This window comes from Muntiacus reevesi, chromosome 12 (genome assembly GCF_963930625.1).
Source record: "Muntiacus reevesi chromosome 12, mMunRee1.1, whole genome shotgun sequence".
Taxonomy (NCBI): Eukaryota; Metazoa; Chordata; class Mammalia; order Artiodactyla; family Cervidae; genus Muntiacus; species Muntiacus reevesi.
The window spans coordinates 29,087,215-29,109,382 of NC_089260.1; the positions used below are offsets into that span (position 1 = coordinate 29,087,215).

The window sequence follows — 22,168 nt, forward strand, 5'->3', positions numbered from 1 at the left end:
TCAAATTTGGCAAGCAATATCAATTTTTATTTAATAAATTTTAAAACAATGAGATGAAAACAAGCAGAATCGTCAATAATTGGAGTTTATAAAACAGTTTTTAAAAATGAAATTGTGATTACAAAACGGAATATGTCTCTTATACAAGCAAGAATGGTAAGACATACGAATCATTTTTTCTGTGTTCTTAAAAGGTAAGTATAGAAAGCTGTTTATCAAAAGTCTGTTGGAGTGCATGGAAAGTAACATATAATATATGAGTATCAATTTCTGAAAGATAGAAAGCAGCAGGCATACCATAAGGACAAGTATTAAGTGAGGATGTGAGAGAAAGAAAAAGCAAGAAAACAGTGAGTCAAAGAGACAGACACAAAAATGAATCAAACTGCCAGGAGCAGATTAGGCTTCTAAGTAAACAGCAGACTGTGTACAAATACAGTCTGGAATGAGTTGTAGGATGAATACTGGAATTTCCCCCCCAAGTCTTGCTAATTAAAATCAGTTCTCTAATATTAGTAATAGTAATTCTTTAAGCATAAAGACAAACAGATATATTATATACTGACAATAACCAAAATGCTATAGAGAATGTACTAGAATTGAGTTCATAAACTCATATTAAGAATAAACTTATAATTTATCTTTCTGTTTATATCTTTATGTATTCTACTATTCAGTTGTTTTTTATTGTGTTTTTATTTATCTCATTCATTAAACTTTACCTAATATTGCTAAGAAAATACAGGCTTTAGTCAATAAACAAACCATGGAGACATATATATATATATATATATATATATATATATATATATATACACACACTACATACTTATATATAATTTATTTTATAATTAATTAATTTATTTACAAGCTTAATCTCAGAACTCAGACAAATCTGGATTGCAATGATGATCCTGCCTCTGGTTACTTTTAACAGTGTTAACCTTGGACAAATAATATAAATCCAATTTCCAAACTGTAAAGTGATGATATTAATAGGAGTCTTTTCACATTATTTAAACAGGGGAGAAATTAAATGTAACAGTTATAAGATATAGTTCAAGGTACAGGGGGATCACTTAATAAATGCTTAAGATTTGTTTTATTGACCCTTCACTACATTATATTCCTCATAAAAGCTCTGTAAATTTAATGTTGTCATTCCCAATTTACAGATTAGGAAAGAAAGAATGAGAACGATATATTTATTTTCCCCATCTTATCATCTTTTAACTTCCCAGAGGTGACAGTTGCTTAAAAAAGGAAGGATGGGGATAAAATAAAAATGTGTTTTCTCATTTTTGAGTGTATCTAGAGAGGATAGATACTTGTACAAACAATAATATCTGTGAAGTGATTAAAACTATGAGATAACGTTTGGAGAATTTTATTTTTTCCATATCTACACAATGATAATAGCATACATTGCTAATGCAAAAGAAATACACAAAACCTTTGTGCTTCTAGCTTAATATACATTAATTTAGCTGACTTGATAGTCTGAGAAGTATCTTCCATTTTCTTTCGTGGCCTCACTAGATGTGTACAGGTGAAAGCAAACACCCACCCGCTGCCACTAGTGCAGGGAAGCACACACACACTATCCTGACTGCATTATTAACAAAAGATATGGAACTTTTAATGATATTGGCAACGATGATGAAATAACACTCTTCATGTGTCTGCCATACTGTATATCTTTGAAATAAATAGATATTAAGAATTTAACAGTGTAAAAGGAAGTAAGAAATTAAGTTGGAAATCTTCAGTAAAGGCAAATGTAGAGCAAAAAAAGAAAAGAAAGAAAGAAAAAAAGAATCTAATCTGTAATCAATCTAGTGACATTTTCTTTGTACAAATGTGTTTGGAAACACTTCAGACATTTTTAACTGTCATTCTGACTGCAAACAGTTGAAATGTGTACTAAAAGGATTATATATTTATGAAGCAGTTTCATACACATTATCTCATGAGATATTCAGAAGAATATAATGAGATGGACAGATTTTCTTTATTATTACCTCCTTCCATTTTAAACAAGAATAGCTGTAATTGTGGATTGATCAAACAGCCAGTTAACAACAAAGCTAGTGCTAATATGCAAGCCTTATCTCCTGGTCCAACATCTTCCCTATATATTATGTGTTTTCTTAGTAAAAGTGAAGATAATATTTATCAAATTTTCATTTAAGATGTGAAAAATCAACGCAAAAGAATATGGAAGACTGATGAATGTATAAAAACTTAGCGTTGGTAATCTTATTCCTGTAGATCAGGAAGTCAAATACACAGTATCAACTATTAGAAAAAGTAACAGAATCATAGAATCATAACTCAAGCATAGTCAAGTATGTAAGGGTTTCTAATTCTTATAAATTATCTGCTTAGAATATTTTGAATTACAATAAAATCAGTACACTATAGTTAAAGAAAATATGCACACATTGGTAAAATCTAGGACTACATGCAACATGTAATATCTGACATTTTAAATTTGTTGGTTTGAATTAGAATTGGTTTATGTTTAAAAAGAGTTCTTGACAATACAGCATAAATTATGTCTAGATATCCTAAAATGAAACACTGAAGAAATACTTATAAATAGTCAGGGTACCAGTTAGTTTTCAAATCTGTTTTATTAACTAACTTAAAAATAAATAATTTGGTTTGTGTGGACAGAATCATGAATGTCCAAATAGGTGATATAAGAGGTCTACTTTTAAGATATTTAAAGTTTGTAAACTACACACATTATCTAAAATTAATGTATTCTGTTATTATATAAACATTGACTTTTGAATATTTTGCATGTTATGGTATATTAAAATTGGTCACATACCACTGAGAGATGCATTGCATGCTTTCACTTTACTAAAAGTCATGCCCATAAAGAATAAAGCCATGAGGCAAGAATTTTAAAATCAAAGTATCTTTAACCACTCTAAAAGGGTACAATTCAATTTAAATTCACTTTTTGGAGAGATAATTTACTAGTGTTCTAAAGTCAGACTATGGAGCTAATTTGTTCATAGGATGATATATTTCCAAAGGAGTAATAATTGTTTTCACCACAAATGTTAAGCATCTTTTGTAAAATAAACTTCTTTTACCCATTAAATATTTCCATCTATTTTTCCATTCAAAATACACTAACCTTGTCCTAAAGTTTGTAGGATGAGGATGTCCATCATATAAGGATAAGTAGTCATATTCTTCTTCTAGAGCGAATGACTGAAAAACAATTTGTATTCTATTTCGTTCTTCTGCTATTATTACCCATGTACAGTTTGCACCATTTGGATATCCATATGGAAAACCAGGGCTTTCTATAGTGCCATTCAATCCTTTTAAAGTTCCACCACATGTATAAATAAATCCTGTAATAAAAGACAAATAAATAGACATTAATATTATTACTAAAAACAAGAACAATCTAGAAGACATATTATTTTGAAAAAAGCCTTTTATTTTTCTAAGACCCATGCTACAATAATTTTGTAAATAATAATTTAAGAATTAGGTAAATTATCTATTTTTTAAGTAGTAAAGTTCCAATAGCAAAATACTAGAAGACATGTTATTTATCATATAACTTGTGCTTAGTTACAAACCAGCTGATGAAATAAAACCCTCCTTACTACTGATTCATTATCCATTACATGATCCAGCATGCAAGCACAATCCTAGAAGTAGTTCCAATCAAATTGTGGACTCTCATAAACAACCATTTAAATTTAATGATGTTGGTATGCATTTTGGGTCTTGAAATATTAGCTGCAGTTTGTCTTGGTAAATCATGCTAACGTTTTTGTGTATGCAAATCTCCAGCATGTAATCAATGCACCTTAGAAAAATCTGTCCCACTCTGATTCTAGCAGAGGGATAAATGGCTCAGACCTAAAAAAAAAAACAAAAACAAAAACACACACAACAAAAACAGAACAACAACAACAACAACAAAAACTATGTAATTGGTCTTTTGACTAGAGCACAGTCCTAAACTAATCACATTGGAGTGACACCTAAGTTTGGTGAGAAAAACTGAATCGTGAACAACTTACTGCTGCCATCTTAAGAACTCCCTTACTAGTTCTATGGGAGGTTTAAATTATTGAGAGCTTAACTGTTGCAAATACCTAGAAAAATAGCATGCTTCTTAAAGATTTTTTTTTATAAATATATGATATTCTGTAGTCATATTGGGTAATGAAAAAATCAAAGATTTATCAGAAAATGTGGTCCCCAGCATTTACATGAGGAGACTGTCCTTGGTCCTGGCCCTGTCTTTCCTGCCTCAGTTTCAGAAATTCAGATGAGAATTTCTCATCATTTCTCATCAGAATTCCCAGATTTCATTTTCACATCTATGCATCCTACGTGAAGTTTGGGTACCATGAAGCTGTGAGAGACATCAAGCTAATTTGGGGTGAGAGAATGCCATACTACACAAGTACCTGTATTTGGAACTGGGTATAGAGATGCAGGACATTAGGGACGCCTCTCTCTGAGAAGGAATGAGTACATATAATAAAGGTACAACTATTTTTTAGAAGTATAAGGAACCATTCATCAAAGATGGGAAGCCAGAGTTGTATATTATGGCATATGGAAGCTATTTTGGGTTGTTGTCCATTCATTCCACATGACCACCTTGCTTTTGCTAGGGGAGTCACTTGTCCACTAAATAGCTATATGCTTTGGAGTAGCTGACTCAATTGACTAGCGGTGAGGTGAATGGCTCAGAACTGGATTAATCAGTATAACCCTATCCTCCTAGCCATATTGACTTCAGTAATATACTCTGATTATCTTCATATACAACAAAGTTGAGAGCATGGGTTATTCAGTATGTGATATGTGGCATAGGTCTTGTGATTCTTTTGCTTTTTCTAAAATTTGCCAAGAAGTTGGATGAGACAAAAATTTTCAAAAAATAGTATTTGTTTGTATACTTATATTTTTACTTATTTGCCAGAGTAATATAAGGCATTTTATGATTTTCAAAAATAAAAAAAGAGAAAGGTCCCTTTTAAAATTGCTTCTTGCAGAGCAATTACTTTGAAGCCTTAGGTTAATTAGCTATCACCCATTTCTATTAGCTTTCTGCCTGAACAGCTTCCAATTTGAACTTCATAACTAAATGCAGGCATGGATCCTTTCAGCTGCAATCTGATCTATGGGCTGTTTTATATAGTCTCAAGCCCCATATTCCTGATGGTTTTAGAAAAAGGACATATGTCCTAAATAGCATGCTCAGCTTTGTCCACTACTTCTTCAAAGGCCTGCTGATTCATGCATTGCAATTGCTTTTCTTTTTTTTTTTTTTTCTCTAGGCAAACTAGGAGTTACACTTATTTTTAAGTTTCTTATCTGTGTTCATTTTATTTTCATTTTTAATATATGTTTGATTAAACATCACAGTATTAGTAATAAAGTGTATTTTTCTAACAGAAGGTTGATAATTTTCACACACAGAAGGTTAGAAGTAAATAGTTTTTCAAAGCGAAACAAAATTTTCTTCATTTACTTATGCTTCACAAGGTTAGTCAATGTTATTAGCTAATCTTTTCAGGTCATTTCTTGGCTCATGCAGATATGTGTGTATTTCTGTGTATTAGGTATGTTTTTTATAAATAGTCATACTAAAGCATATTTTTCCTGAATTTTTAAACTTTGTAAAACATCACTGATATTTTTCTGGATCCACGTGTATATTTCTACTATGTTCTTTTCTTAATGACTACATAGTTCAATGGCATATGGTATGTCTGTACTATAATTTGTTTAACATATCTTCTTTCGATGGCTTCATTCTTTGTGGTTTCATGTGTATAAAAAGCAACTTTGAACATATATCCTTGTGTGCTTGTGTGATATATCCTGTGATAAAATTCCAAAAATGAGAGTACTAAATTTTAAACTTAGAGGATAGCCAAACTATCTTCAAGAATGTAAAAATTTTTGCTGCTATCACAAGATTATTAAGTTTTTTCTACTTCCAACCCTGATTTAAGTGATACTAGATTTTTTTCACATGACAAATTTTGCAAAGCAAAAGCATATTTTCTATTCTATTTTTGCATTTTTCTGAGTAGTATTGGAATCAAATATCTTATGTTTTTAATTCATTTATTGTTCATCTTTTATAAATTGCCTTGTTGTATCCTTCACATATGTTTCAATGGCTACTTTACCTTTTCTTACTTCTCTTTTAAGATACAGTTGCTTAGATTTCTGGTTATTATCGGTAATCCATATTGCCATTCATATACTTTTACATTTCTAAATTAAACAATTTTGCTTATTCATTGCTGTCATAAAGTCACAGTCCTTGCTGCTCTTTATAGTATATGTGAAGCCCCATCTCCTTTGATGAGCTCTCTTCAATGTTTGTTCATCTATTCATCATTTATGTAATGCTTTCAGGATAAAATTACCAAAAGAACATTATCTTTGCCTGTTTTCATGAAAAACTACAAAAGAGATAGCAAGGGAATATAGATTATTTTATTAGTATAGAATACATGCTGTGATCAGGGTAAGTACACTTTGCTATGAGAACATGTGAAAGCAAAACTTGATCTAAATTGTTCAGTACGTGTATATGGCAATCTGGCCTCAAAAACTGCTATTGAAAAATTCCATAAATTCAGTCTTTGACAGTTTCTGAATGTCTTCTGTTACATTTTTCACGTCTTAACATTTAATGTCCATTTAGTCAATTTATACTTGAAAAACAACTAAAATTTCCATAATTTGGGTCATATTATCAAAAGAATTTAGTTGACAGCATGGATTTTTAGATATTTTCTTTTTTATTTTCATGTCCATATTTTACCTTTCCTTCATACTACAGAGTAATGCAGTGCCTATTTGTAGAGTATTTTATGATACTTTATAATTTCTTCTGTTTTATATTGTGCTAAATTCCATGCTAGAATAACATCATACTTGTGCTTAAATTTTACTTTTTTTCACATTTGTGTTTATCTGCTGCAACTGGGCTTTTGTGCCCAATTATATTGATCAGATTTCTGCCCCCCAGCCCCTACTATCAAGCTCACACTTTTCTGACACATAACATCTGTGGGATAAAATCTTGCAAGGAATTCCATAGTAGCAATTACCCTTTTTATTGTGGTGTGTGTGTGTGCTCAGTTGCTAAGTTGTGTCTGACTCTTTGCTACACCATGGGCTGTAGCCCTCCTGGCTCCTGTGTCTGTGGGATTTTCCAGGCAAGAATACTGGAGTGGTGTGCCATTTCCTTCTCCAGGAAGCTTCCTGACCCAGAGATCGAACCTGTGTCTCCTGCATTGGCAGGCAGATTCTTTCCCACTGAGCCATCTGGAAAGCTTTTACTGTGGTAAGCAACACATAATATGAAGTATATCCTCTTACCAGTTTTGGAGTGTATATTTTAGACAGAAATCTCTAGAACTTTTTATCTTACTTGAATGAAATTCTATATCCATTGAAAAATAACTCCTAATTTTCCTGTTCCCCTAACCCCTTAAATCCTACTTTTTACTTCTCTGAACTTGACTACTTTAGATAATATCATATAAGTGGAATCATATCTTAATACTATTTGATCTTCTATAACTCACTTGCATCACTTAGCATAATATCCTCAAGGTTCAATCATGGTATAGCCTATGACATAATTTTCTTCTTTTTAAAAGTTGATTTCTATTATATATATGTATCTCATTTTCTTTATCCATTCATCCTTCAATGTATGTATAGATTGTTTCTACTTCTTGGATATCATGCATAGTGTTGTAATGAACTTGAGAATGCAAGTATCTCTTTGGTATCCTGATTTCAATTCTTTGAATAAATGACCTTGTGATTTCTGGGTCACATGGTAGTTTTATTGTTAGGTTCTTCAAGGGTGAAGAACGCTACACTGGTTTCTATTGTGGCTGTACTACTTTACATTCTCACATCAGTGCACAAGTTCTCCAATTTCTCTCTATGTAAAGAGATATAGATATTGGTAATGGCCATCCTATAGCTATGAAGAGACCTTGTGGTTTGAATTTGCCGTTTTCTGATGATGAGTGATATTCAGCATATAGCCATAGGCCATTAGTTTTGTCTTTATTACAGAAATATCTATCCAAGTCCTTTGCCCATTTTAAAATTGTTTTTTAGGTATTGAACTGCATAAGTTATTTGTAAATTTTGGCTATTAGCATTATATCAGATATATAGTTTGCACTGAATCTGTACATCACTTTGGGCAATCTGAAAATTTTAACAATATTAAGTCTTTGAATTTATGAACATAGGATGTCTTTCAATATTTGCATGTGTTTTTTAAATTGTTTTTCTTTCTGCAGTGTTTTCAGAAAACATGTCTTTTCTTCCTTGGTTAAGTTTATTCTTAAATATTTTAATCTTTTTGATGTTATTATAAGTGGTTTGATGTTTATTTTCCTGTTTTAGATTGTTCACTGTTAGTACTTAGAAATACAACTGACTTTTACATGTTGATTTAGTATACCATAACTTTGCTAAATTTATTAATTGTAACAGTTTTCAAAGCAATCCCTAGGAGAAATAGGGACTTTGTTTTTACTGAAATTGACAAACTATATTAAAATCATACTAAAATACAAAGAACTTAGAATACCCAAAACAATCTTGAAAGAGAAAACCAAAGATGGATGACTCACACTTATTAATTTAAATGATATTGCAAAGATAAGCTACAGCAATCAACATAGTGTAAAGCTGGCATAAGGATGGACATAAACAACTTAATAGACTTGAGAGTTCAAAAGTAAACTCTTAAATATATAGAAAGTTAATTTGGGGGGAATCAGAAGGAAATTGACTAGCTTAACTTTTAAAATAAGCTTTCAATTTTAAGATATTTTAAGTTAACATGCAGTTTAAGGAATGACTGTTGTCTATATTCTAATTAAATAATTAGAGTTTTTTTACTGTTGAATTTTTATAGTTTTTATGTCTTCTAAATAGTAGTACTCCCTCTATTATGTGACTTCCAAATCTTTCTCAAATTCTGTTACTGATTTTTTCATCTTTTAAATAGGATATTTGTTACAGTAAAAGTTTTTTAATTTTGATGAATTTCACTTTATCAATTTTTTCTTTTATAAATCCTGCTTTGGTACCAAGGCTAAGAATTTATTTTGAAGCTCTAGATCTTAAATATTCTCTTATTTGTTTTTGTAAGTTTAGTAGACTTTGGTTTCAGATTCAATTTGTGATCCATTTTGGTTATTTTTTATGTGTAATGCATCAGACTTAGATCAAAGTTATTTATTTATTTATTATTTTTGGATGTCTAACTGCTGTTGCACCGTTTGCTGGTAAGTTTTTTTTTTTCTCTTTCTATTGAAATAATTTTGCAACTTTGTCAAAATTAGTTGGACATATTTGTGTGGGGCCTATCTCTGGATTCTCTGTTCTATTCCATTGGTTACAAAAGACGCTTTAAAATCAAGCTGATTCCTTTCACTTCATCATTTTTCAAAATTGTTTAGCTCTTCTAGTTTCTTAGCATAATCTTATCTATATCCACAAAAAATCTTGTTCAGATTAAACCTATTTATCTCTTTGTAGAAAACAGATATTTTTACTATGTTCAGATTTTCATTTTGTAAACACAATATCTCTCTCCATTTATTTGAGTTGTCTGTGCTTTCTTTCTTGTCATGGTTAGCTTTCTGCAAACAATCCCTGGACATGTTTTGTTGGATTCAAATCTAAGTAGTTTATTTTTTCTTAATGTAAATGATACTTTATTTTAATTAAGACATCCACATATTATTGCTGCTGCTGCTGCTAACTTACTTCAGTCGTGCCCGACTCTGTGTGACCCCATAGACAGCATCCCACAGGCTTGTGGGTCCCTGGGATTCTCCAGGCAAGAATACTGAAGTGGGTTGCCATTTCCTTCTCCAATGCATTCATGCATGCTAAGTCGCTTCAGTCGTGTCTGCCTCTCTGCGACCCTATGAACAGCAGCCCACCAGGTTCCTCTGTCCACGGGATTCTCTAGGCTAAAATACTGGAGTGGGTTGCCATTTCCTTCTCCAGGGCATCTCCCCAACCCAGGGTCAAACCCTTGTCTTTTAAGTCTCCTGCATTTGCAGCTGAGTTCTTTATAATTGATTTTTAAATGTTTAGTTTGTATCTGTGACTGGCTAAAGTCACTTATTAAATCTAGGAGTCTATTCGTAAATCCATGGGATTTTCTATATAGCTTATCATGACACCCACAATGAGGGACATTTTAAATTCTTTTCTAATCTTTATACCTTTCATATTATTTTCTTGCATTAGGAACAATGCTTTTTCATTTTTAACCTTAGTTCGATGGATTGCACTGATTGATTTTTGAAAATAGGACCATTCTTGCAATTTTGTAATAAAACTTATTTGGTCATGCTATATACTACAATCAGTTTTTATATTGTTGAATTCTGTTTGCTATTTTTCATATATATTCATAAGGGATATTGGTTTTATGTACTGTGTTTATCTAGTTTTGAAATTTATAGTGCCCGCTTTATAAGAATTAAATGGAAAGTGCTCCTTCTTTTTGTATTTCTGGAAGATACTATGTAGAATTAATGTTAAATCATCTTTAAATATTTTTAGAATTATCTATCAGATCATCTGGGCTAGATTTCTTTTAGGGGAGTTTTGTTATTGTGAATTATATTTCATTAAAAGTTACAGAGCTTAGGGCTATTACAAATTACTTATTTCGTACAGTGTGTGTGTGTGTGTGTGTGTGTGTTTAATTAAGGGTACATTTTGTCTAAGTTGTCAAACAGATACATACAGAATTGTTCATAACATACTCATTATCTTTTGATGTCTGTAGGGTCTGTGGTGTGTCTCTCTTTTATACCTAATGTTGGTAATTTGTGTCTTTTCTAATTTTTCCTTATCATTCTTGCTAGTAGTTTGTCAATTTTATTGATTTTTGTAATGTTATTTTCTGGAGAATAATATTAATTAATTTTGCATAGCACTTTATAGTTTATAAAATGTTTTATTTTTCCTTTGAATTGATCAATGACTTTCACTCCCTCTTGTGGATAAATATTATGCAAGCTTGGTATGTCATTTATCTTTCTTGGACCATGCTTTCATAATTAAAACTATTTTATCAGAATTAAAAATAATGTATATAAAGTGCATGTCATAGATACAGGGCATAATACTTTAGAAAGAGTAACATTTATTATTCATATGATTATTCACATAGGGTCTACTTTATCTGACATTAGTATAGGTATATTCAGTTATTTATGTTAGTGTCTATACTTATTATAGTCTGAGTGGATTTCTTATAAGTGATGTTTAGTGTTTTATTTTGTCTTTTTAAACTCATGTGACAATCTTTATTTTTGCAGTATTTACTCTATTTAAACTTACTTTTTTTTGTATTTGTTTTCTGTTTGCTTTGCCTGATTTTTGTTCTTTTACTTCCTCCTTTTGCTTTCTTTTATGTTTGGCCTTTAAACTGCATTTTTTTCTATTAGCTTGCTAGTGTCATGTTCTGATAGTAGTAATCCGAGAGAGTAAAAATTGTATTCTGGATTATTTGGGTCAATTATTAATTAGCCCTCATGACTTCCAAAATAAAGCAAGAATATTAGAGAATTATAACTAGACCCCATCCTGTGATGTTTGTAACAATTTTTTTGTAGATTTAAGTTTACATATAATTTAAACACCCCAAAACACTATTACTATCTTAGTTACTCAACATACATTTAGATTTACCTACATATTTGCTTGTTTTTATCATTTCCGTCTTTTCATCTAGGTTTATTTTTCTTCTATCTGAAAAACTGTCTCCAGTATTTATTGTAATTTAGTTCTAACAACAAGTACTTTTTTATTTGCTTTTTAAAGGTTTTATCTTTTTTTATCCTTGTCTTTGATGAAAGAGTTGTCCAATTCATGCTACTCCATCAGAGTCAGATGTAGAAATTGCACTATGTTGCCTTATCTTTATTTCTTATCAATTATATACCTCTTCATTTTGTGTCACACCAACTAGTCTCTCAGCAATTTTTTTAACCAACAAAATCTTTCATTCTAAAGTCTATATCTGAAGTGTATTACAAAATTAACTAATATAACTATTCAGACAAAACAGTTTACAGTGAATTCAGTAGTTCAGGGCAATATCATTCACTGCGTATGGGCTAGGTACCAAGCACTGTTCTGAATATTAATTAGCTCTTACAAATATTTTATAACAGTGTTTCAACCATAGTCTGCAAAATCTAATGGTTAAAACAGACAAAAGAAAATAGTTTATAGATATATATGGTAGGCACTGGACTTTCCCAGTGATTCAGCAGTAAAGAATCCACCTGCAATGCAGGAGTTACAGGAGACTGAGGTTAGATCCCTGGGTCAGGAAGATCCCCTGGAGAAGGACATGACAACCCACTCCAGTTTTCTTGCTTGGAGAATCCTGTGAACAGAGGAGCCTACTGGCTACAGTCCATAATCAGACACAGTCACAAAGAGTCAGACACAACTGAAGTAACTTAGCACGTACATGCATGGTAGTCATTATACATGAGTCCTTGAAAATCTATCTAAAATATAGAGCCTCAGGAAAATAAAGATTCAAATTTGAGTTGATTATTTAATGAATTAAAATTTTAATGTTTCATTTTTACTCTAGTTTTTCTAATATCAGTTAAAATACTCTTTCAGGTTTAAAGTAAAAGAGGAGATTGTGCAAGACATATTTTCTAAAGTATTTTAATCCTACTGTTCCATTGGCATGTTACTGACTGCCTTTGTTTCAAACTTTGTTACTCAGGCCGTTCTGCATATCCATAATATTCATTCTTTGTTTCACGATGGTAAGAAAAAAATATGTAATTTTGCTTCCTGAATTCACTGGATTCTTATATACTGTAAATATCCATGTGTTGATTTGTTCATGTTGTTGAGGATTACCTAGAATAATATTTTCATCATTTTCCATAATATTAGAATTGCCAGACTTTGAGGAATAGGTGAAACATTTCTAGTAGCATTTGAAAGTTTCTGAAGTAAAAAATTCAAGCAATAAAATTGGATAAATTAATTGTAATTGAAAGAACACTTAAAGACAGATATGCCTTTTGAAAAAAAAATAAGCAAGAGAGAAATGCCTATCAATCTGTCAAATGAGATTGTTTTCGACAAATATCAGGTTGCATGTAAACACTAGCCTGTAACGTCAAAGGGAGGAAGTCACTGGTCTCCTGTTGCTTCCTAACTTCAATACATGATTCTCTGATCTTTTCTTCAAAAGTTTAGAGTTACTACTGTCAATCAATATTCCAACTGAAAATTATGAAAATTGAATTATTTCTATAACTTCATCTGTAGACTTATAAACAGTTCATCAGAACATTATTATAAATTTAAAGTCAAGAAAAGTTACAATAGAATTATAATATAAATGACATTTAACTTGATTCCGGTTAATACAAAAATATTGAAGGAGCAGAATAACCTTTAATTTTCAAGCATTATCAAACAGACTACCCTTGTGGTTCAGCTGATAAAGAATCCGCCTGCAATGAGGGAAACCGAGGTTCGATCCCTGGGTTGGAAAGATCCCCTGGAGAAGGGAAAGGCTACCCATTCCAGTATTCTGGCCTGGAGAATTCTATGTATTGTATAGTCCATGGGGTCGCAAGGAGTCGGACACGACTGAGTGACTGTCACACACACACAATATATCAAATAAGGTATCATATTAAAATATATTAGTATTTCAAATTTAAATGTTCAGAAATTGTGGATTTTATCCGACACAGACCACAGATTTCACATTCTACCCCTAATGATTAATATACATTGTATCTTTTCTCCTTAGACTTAAAGAACATTTAAAAAAAGAGTCCATTAATATCATGCTTTTCACCATATTTTTCTGTTACTTATACCTTAATTTTCTTCAGACCTTTAGATGTTAAAACGGATGTTAATTATAACTAATCTCACCCCATGAATCATATGTGCTCTAAACAATGTCTTTTGGCATAACTCCAATGCCTTTGAATAATCCAAAAGCTTTTTAAAGTCAACAGTCTCTCCAGACCGTTTCATAGGTTTTCTAAATAAATTGTAATATTGTTCTTTATTTTGTATTATTCTTTTCAGGCTTCCCAGGTGGCTCAGTTGGTAAAGAAACTGTTTGTGATGCAAGAGATGCAGGAAATGTGGGTTTGATCCCTGAGTTGGGAAGATCCCCTGGAGGAGGGCATGGCAACCCACTCAAGTATTCTTGTCTGGAAAATCCAATGTTCGAGTAGCCTGGAAGGCTACAGTCCATAGGGTCACAAAAGAGTGGGACTGAAGCGAGCAGGCGCACATGCATTCCTTTCTTCTTTAAATAAAATGCCATCTACTTTTATATCAGTCATCTCATTAACTTAATTTCCTTTAATATTCAGTGGCTTGTACTCTTCAGAAAGTAAATTTTGGATTTGCGCAGAACTGGCCTTATCACTTAACAGCTTTGTGATCCTGGGAAATTTAATTAGTCTTTCTGAAACTCAGTTTGCTGGTCTGCAAATTAAGAATAATAATACATTTAGCTTAAAAATTCTTGTGAAGATTAGCAAACATATGTAGCTCCTAGAAAACTAGAAAAGTGACTATTATTTAATCTTCTAAAAATTATATCAGTTATGCCTGTCTGGCTTTGAATCTGCTTTTTAAAAGATCTTTAAACTTATTCAAGCTCTAGAATATTTGTAAAATCTATAGAAATATTAGTTTATATTCCTTTTGATGACATTGAGACTTTTTAATATTATGTATATATAATATTATAATTCAAGGTAATGAACTGGATTTTTATATAATTTTCACAGTGTCCTAATGATTACATGAGTATGTGAATAAAAACATATTCCATTATAAATTTAAGATTATTTATTGTCCTAAATTCAGAAATGTCTCTAGGCTGGTTATTCCTTTCCCGCACTAAAATGTCTCTGTTTCCTTTGTTATACCACTGGAGAGGCTGGCTGTAAACTATATCATCAGCCCTTACCCTCTGGCCAACCTGCTTCAATTTGAATTTGACCAATGTGAGACATGGCAGAAGATAAAAGTTTAAGAGAAGAGAAAGATCATTGTAATCATTGCCTTACACATTCCATATAGGGTACTGGCCATGACTGCCAAACTCTTCTGCCTTTCTTGGAAGCACCTCTGTTTGCACAATAGTAAACTCATTATATTCTCTTCATACCTTCAGCACTAGAGCCCACCCAGTTCTCTGCTGAGGAGAATTTCCTGACAGTGGTATGGAGAATTGAAGTTTGCAAAGAGTATTGTGATTCCAGTGGTTTGAGGAAGAAGATTTCAGAGATCAAGGCAAACAGAGCAACTAGATTTTGTGGAATGGAGCATGGAGAAGATACAGTTGTGCAGAGAGGGATAACCAGAAGTCCCTGTGTATATTCACTTAAATTGATGACTTAAGACAATGCTATAGATGCACAGAGTAAGACCATCTGAGAATTCTCATATAACAGCTGCTTTGTCATCTACTGCTGGAACAGAGAATGTAGACTTTGAGCAGCATCAGGGAAGGAATTATCAGCAGATCATTAGAACAGTCATCTCCCTAGCAAAATCTAATTAACCTATTGTTACTGTCCAACTGAGACACTAGGAGCCTTGGCAGAATGAGCCCACATTGTAGAGTAATATATACTCCCTCAACCTACCCCAATGAAACCTTAAGTTGAACTTTGACAGGGACACAAAGTTTGGAGACTAAGTCCTGACAAGTTACAGTGTTGGCAAATATTTTTAGCTTTCCATAGATCACAAATATAAAAACTATAAAATAAGAAACCAAAACTACTCAAGTTCAAGGTGATAAGAAAATAAGTCACTTCCCTTCTATATCAAGAATTACTAGTCTTTGGAGGAAGATAACATAATCCAGTCTCTAATAGATATTATTTCTGAAGTCCAACAATCAATCAAAATTTACTGTTTGTGCATTTAATAGTTGATCATAGCTGGAATAAGGGACAGCTGTCAAGTAATAATTGCTTTAAAATTTCCAATATCTATTACTGTACAAAGTACACAGGTACAAATCAAGAAATGTTAAAGTTTTTAAAAAATAATACCCAATAATGGATTTTATATCTATCTTAAGATTCAGAAAACAGGAATATAGTTTAATTAATATACCTTAATTTTCCACACATTATAGCAATTTTATATTGAATAGCTATACACATATCACATACTTTGTAGGTCTATAGGCTTTTGTTTTTAAAGGAGTTCAAATTACATGCACTTGAAAAATAGATTTATAAATCCATGTTTGCTTTAAAATAAAATGAAAGTCTACTTCTTTTTTTTTTGATCAATGATTTTTATTTTCCAATTTTGTGGTATCATAGAGAGTGACAGAATGCCTAGTTGTAAAGCACCCATAGGTTCAAATTCACTCAGTCGTGTCTGACTCTTTGTGACCCCGTGGACTGTAGCCCACCAGGCTCCTCTGTCCATGGGATTCTCCAGGCAAGAATACTGGAGTGGGTTGCCATTTCCTTCTCCGGGGGATCTTCCCGACCCAGGGATCAAACCCAGGTCTCCCATGTTGCAGGCAGATGCTTTAACCTCTGAGCCACCAGGGAAGTCCATCAATTATAGCATTAATTTTTCTTAAATCAGTTAACATTCTCCATTTCTCAGATTTCTTCTTAATAACAAAGACAGGAGACTTCCAAGGACTAAGAGTTGAGGCAATATGATTAAGAGATAATTGCTGCTCTACTAGTTGTTCAAGAGCCTGTAACTTTTATTTTTTTTTAATTTATTTTAAATGGAGGCTAATTACTTTGCAATAGTGTGGTGGTTTTTGCCATACATTCACATGAATCAGCCACGGGTGTACATGTGTTTCCCACCCTGATCCTCCCTCCCACCTTCCTCCCCCATCCCATCCCTCAGGGTCATCTCAGTGCACCAGCCCTGAGCACCCTGTCTCATGCATTGAACCTGGATTTGCAATCTATTTCACATATGATAATATACATGTTTCAATGCTATTCTCTCAAATCATCCCACCCTTGCCTTCTCCCACAGAGTCCAAAAGTCTGTTCTTTACATCTGTGTATCTTTTGCTGTCTCGCATATAGGGTCATCGTTACCATCTTTCTAAATTCCATATATATGTGTTAATATATTATATTGGTGTTTTTCTTTCTATCTGACTTCACTCTGTATAAGAGGCTCCAGTTTCATCCACCTCATTAGAACTGATTCAAATGACTTAAAAGCTTTTGCACAACAAAGGAAACTATAAGCAAGGTGAAAAGACAGCCTTCAGAATGGGAGAAAACAATAGCAAATGAAGCAATTGACAAAGAATTAATCTCAAAAATATACAAGCGACTCCTGCAGCTCAATTCCAGAAAAATAAGTGACCCAATCAAAAAATGGACCAAAGAACTAAACAGACATTTCTCCAAAGAAGACATACAAATGTAACAAACACATGAAAAGATGCTCAACATCACTCATTATCAGAGAAATGCAAATCAAAACCTCAATGAGGTACCATTACACACTGGTCAGAATGGCTGCTATCAAAAAGTCTACAAACAATAAATGCTGGAGAGGGTGCAGAGGAAAGGAACCCTCTTATACGGTTGGTGGGAATGCAAACTAGTACAGCCACTATGCAGAACAGTGTTGAGAGTCCTTAAAAAACTGGAAATAGAACTGCCTTATGACCCAGCCATCCCACTGCTGGGCATACACACCGAGAAAACCAGAATTGAAAGGGACACGTGTACCCCAGTGTTCATCGTAGCACTGTTTATAATAGCCAGGACATTAAAGCAACCTAGATGTCCATCAGCAGATGAATGGATAAGAAACCTGTGGTACATATACACAATGGAATATTACCCAGCTATTAAAAAGAAAGTCTACTTATTGTAATAATCCCACATAAACTATGGCTCCCTAATCTTATCTTTTATTCATATAAACTTATATGTGATATTTATTTTATATTTGAATAGTTAAATATATTTACATTATATTTAACTATCATTTGAGCATCAGACTAACAAAAAGTGCCACAAGTATTGTCAAATAAATATAAGAAAATTTAGCATAGAAAGATGTAGTTTCATATTCCAACAATTCGTGTTTATACATCCATGAACAAACCAAATTGTCTTTCTCTCACTACTAAAATAAAAGATAAATTTTTAATATCAAGTACATAAAATTAGCTCTGCAGTGAGCAAGAGAATATGTTAAAATAACTTTACTAAGTTTCATTATCTTCAGGTAGAATAATAGTAATTAATCTTGCATAGCACTGCATAGTTTATAAAATTTTTATTATTTTGCCTTTAGATTGATCAATGACTTTTACTCACTCTTGCTATAGATAAATATTATACAGGTTTTTTTTTGTCATTTTTCTTCCTTGGGCCAAACTTTTATAATTAAAACCACGTAAAATCAGTTTATAAGAATTAGAAGTAAGGTATATAAAGTATGGATCATAGTTGTAAGGCATAATACTTAAGGCAGCATAACATTTTTATTAATATGGTTATTCACAAGTACTGATAAATATCAGAACAAGGGGTAAATCTGTAAATCCAAGCAATTTTAGCATTACATTTAAGACATAGAAACTATGAAAGATAAAGTGATAACGACCTTTTGTTTAAACTTGAATAAAGATTTCTCAGACTTTCCTTAAAAGTGCAATCTTATTATGCTAACTAAAGTAACTATAATGCAAATTATAAAGCCACTTTATTGCATAAACATCAAAATTCCTCTTAATAAATGTATATAAAATATAAAATAATATAAAGTTTTGTACTAAATATTATACTTGATGTATAAGCTTGTTAGGAAATTGCAAAAGTTGAAAAGACAAAGATTAATACAATTTGTCATAGATTTGGGATGCTTACCCAGTATAAAAGATTCTCTTGAAAGTCTCACAGAATATAGACCCAGTATGGTGTAGTCCAATGGAATCAGATTCAAATTACCTACATTCCTTGGATCATGAAGAAAGTAAGGGAGTGTCAGAAAAACATCTAATTTGCTTTTTGACTATGCTAAACCGTTGACTGTGTGGCTCACAGCAAACTATGGAAAATTCTTAAAGAGGTGGCAGTACCAGACCACCTTCCCCATCTCCTGAGGAACCTGTATTTGGGTCAAGAAGCAATAGTTAGAACCAGACATGAAACAACTGACTGGTTGAAAATTAGGAAAAGAGTACTACAAGGGTATATATTATCACCTTGCTTATTTAACTTCTATGCAAAGTACATCATGTGAAATGCCAGGCTAGATGAATCACAAGCTGGAATCAAGATTGCCCAGAGAAATATCAACAACCTCGGATATGCAGATGATATCACTCTAATGGCAGAGTGTGATGAAGACTCAAGCCTCTTGATGAAGGTGAAAGAGGAGAGTGACAAAGCTAGCTTGAAATTCAGCATTAAAAAATGAAGATCATGGCATCTGGTCCCATTACTTCACAGCAAAGAGAAGGGTAAAAGTGGAAGCAGTGACATATTTTCTCTTCTTGGGCTCCAATATCACTGCAGATAGTGATTTCAGTCATGAAATTAAAAGATGCTTGCTCCTTGGAAGGAAAGCTATTACAAACCTAGACAGTATATTGAAAAGCAGAGACAACACTTTGCAAAGGTCTGTATAGTCAAAGCTATCATTTTACTGGTAGTCATGTACAGATATAAGATTTGTACCATAAAGAAGGCTAAGTGCTGAAGAATTGCTTTCTAATTGTGGTTCTGGAGAAGACTTGGGAGTCCCTTGGACTGTAAGGAAATCAGACCAGTCAATCCTAAAGGAAACCAACCCTGATATTCATTAGAAAGAATGATACTGAAGCTGAAGCTCCAATACTTTGGCCACCTGATGCAAAGAGCTGACTGTTTGGAAAAGACCCTGATGCTGGGAAAGAGTGAAGGCAAAAGGAGAAAGAAGAAGCAGATGAGATGGCTAGGATAGCATCATTGACTCAATGGACATAAATCTGAGCAAACTCAGAGAGTTAGTGGAGGACAGAGGAGACTGGCTTGCTAAGTCCATGAGGTCACAAATAGTTGGACATGACTTAATGACAGAAGATGTACAACAAAACTCACTGCTATATTTAAAATAGATAACCAACAAGGATGTACTTTAGCACAATGGAAATCTGTTCAAGGTTATGTGGCAGCCTTGATGGGAGGGGAGTTTGCGGGAGAATGGATACAGGTATGTGTATGGCTAAGTCCCTTTGCTATTCACCTGAAACTATCACAACTTTGTTTATCAGCTCTACCCCATACAAAATAAAAAGTTTTAAAAAGGCAAAAAATAAAAGTTCTTCACTTACTGTTTACTTCTTTTATAAAGAAAAGGCATATCTAGTCTTTTGATTTGCTTCTATTTATTTTAAGCACTTCTCCTATAATAACTCATTTATTCCTCTCAGCAGCCCTATCCTGTACTGTGCTTCAAAATCCCTATAAAGTAGCCTTGAAATTTTTTTCAATTTTCAGTTGAGAAAACAGGCATACAAGAAAAAAAAAAAAAAGTAATTATGAGTAATTGTCCAGATCACACTGCTATAAAGTGACAGAGTTGGGATTTGAAATCACACACTTTGGCACCAGAATTTAAATTTCCACAAGTATGCTATTTGCTTTTTGTTTTTTGGTTTTTCACTTTATGTAATTTCTTTACTATGCTGAATAGATCATTGATTTTTCATTTTTGTTCTAAGTTATTTCCACTACCCACACTTAGTTGTTTTCTGGTAGGATTTATTTTTTCTTAATTTTCTATATTTTTTCTTTCAAATTTTCTAAAATTTGAATAGTTATTTGATCCCTCTTGGTAGGTTAACTTTATGATTTTCCAACCCCCTTCTCCTTTAATTTCTTCTCTGATAAGAAATACAGCAGACGTTTTTAGACCATAAGTGTCTAAAAAATATTTTAGGTTGGCTATTCAAAAGGCAGTTAGAAATTGATGAGTTCTTCTCATTCTTATGTCACAATTTAAAGGACTGTTTTTCTGATTATGGAAAAACTAGTTGACAAGTACCAAGAAAACTAGATTAAAAAATAAAAAATGAAGCTCTGTGTGTATAGCACCACAAGAGTAATTAAATAGAAGGCAACTTTTTCAGAATGTATATGTGTTATTTAAACAGCTGTGACTTTCTGATTTCTATATTTTGCCTGGTCTTGTTAGAGTAAACTTGACACAATTTAGTCTAGAATTACTCAATTTCCTATTCCAATCTACATATTCCAAACTACATATACACTACCATATGGAAAATATATAGCTAGTGGGAATTTGCTGCATGACTCAGGGAGCTCAAACCAGTGCTCTGTGACAATGTAGAGGGGTAGAATGGGATGGAGGGTGGGAAGAAGGGCCAAGAGAGAGGAGACATATATATTCCTATGGCTGATTCATGTTGATGTATGGCAGAAGCCAACACAATATTGTAAAGCAAATATCCTTCAAATAAAATTATGTAAATTAAGAAAATAACTGAGGAATATACAAGATAATCAACATAAAGCAAAGAAATTATAAAATGATTTATAGTTGTGTGGCAATGACTATTACTGTAATGAATCTCATGCTTTGCCACAATGAATGTTACAAAGAGGTATCCTTTTCTCTATTTTTTTATGGAAAATTTAGAGTTTGGGTGTACAAGTAGAAAAATACCAAGATTTTTGTGGTGTCTGACATTTAACTTATTTTTTCATCATTTCTCCTTTATGATAAAATTAACAAATTCCAGGCAATGAAATTTTTCTGAGTTATTATATTTGAGGGTATCATGAATTCAATCACCCTTCTCCTCATACTTGACAACATTTAGAGGTTCTTAAAATCCTCCAGACATGAGCTGCCTGTCATGCATGTTGCCTGAACACTTCTATTAAAAAAAAAATTTTTTTTTTGCAAGAAAATGCTGAGCTGGAAAGAGCAGGAAAATTATTTCTATATCAATAAAGTAACTAAAAAGCTTTCATGGTTGTATTTTCCAACTTATCTTCCTTTTGACACTTATTTTTTTTCATTGCAGAAGCAATAA

General features: G+C 32.4%; 1 protein-coding gene across 3 annotated transcripts in view; it reads right to left on the reverse strand.

Annotated features, from left to right (window-relative positions):
- The window catches only part of CSMD3 (CUB and Sushi multiple domains 3), a 1,308,014-nt gene that overhangs the window by 1,151,372 nt on the left and 134,474 nt on the right, over positions 1-22,168 (reverse strand). For all 3 annotated transcript variants that reach the window (XM_065902671.1, XM_065902670.1, XM_065902669.1), the window contains exon 2: positions 3,155-3,377. In XM_065902671.1, the coding sequence (XP_065758743.1) occupies positions 3,155-3,377 (223 nt within the window). The remainder of the gene's footprint in view (positions 1-3,154; positions 3,378-22,168) is intronic.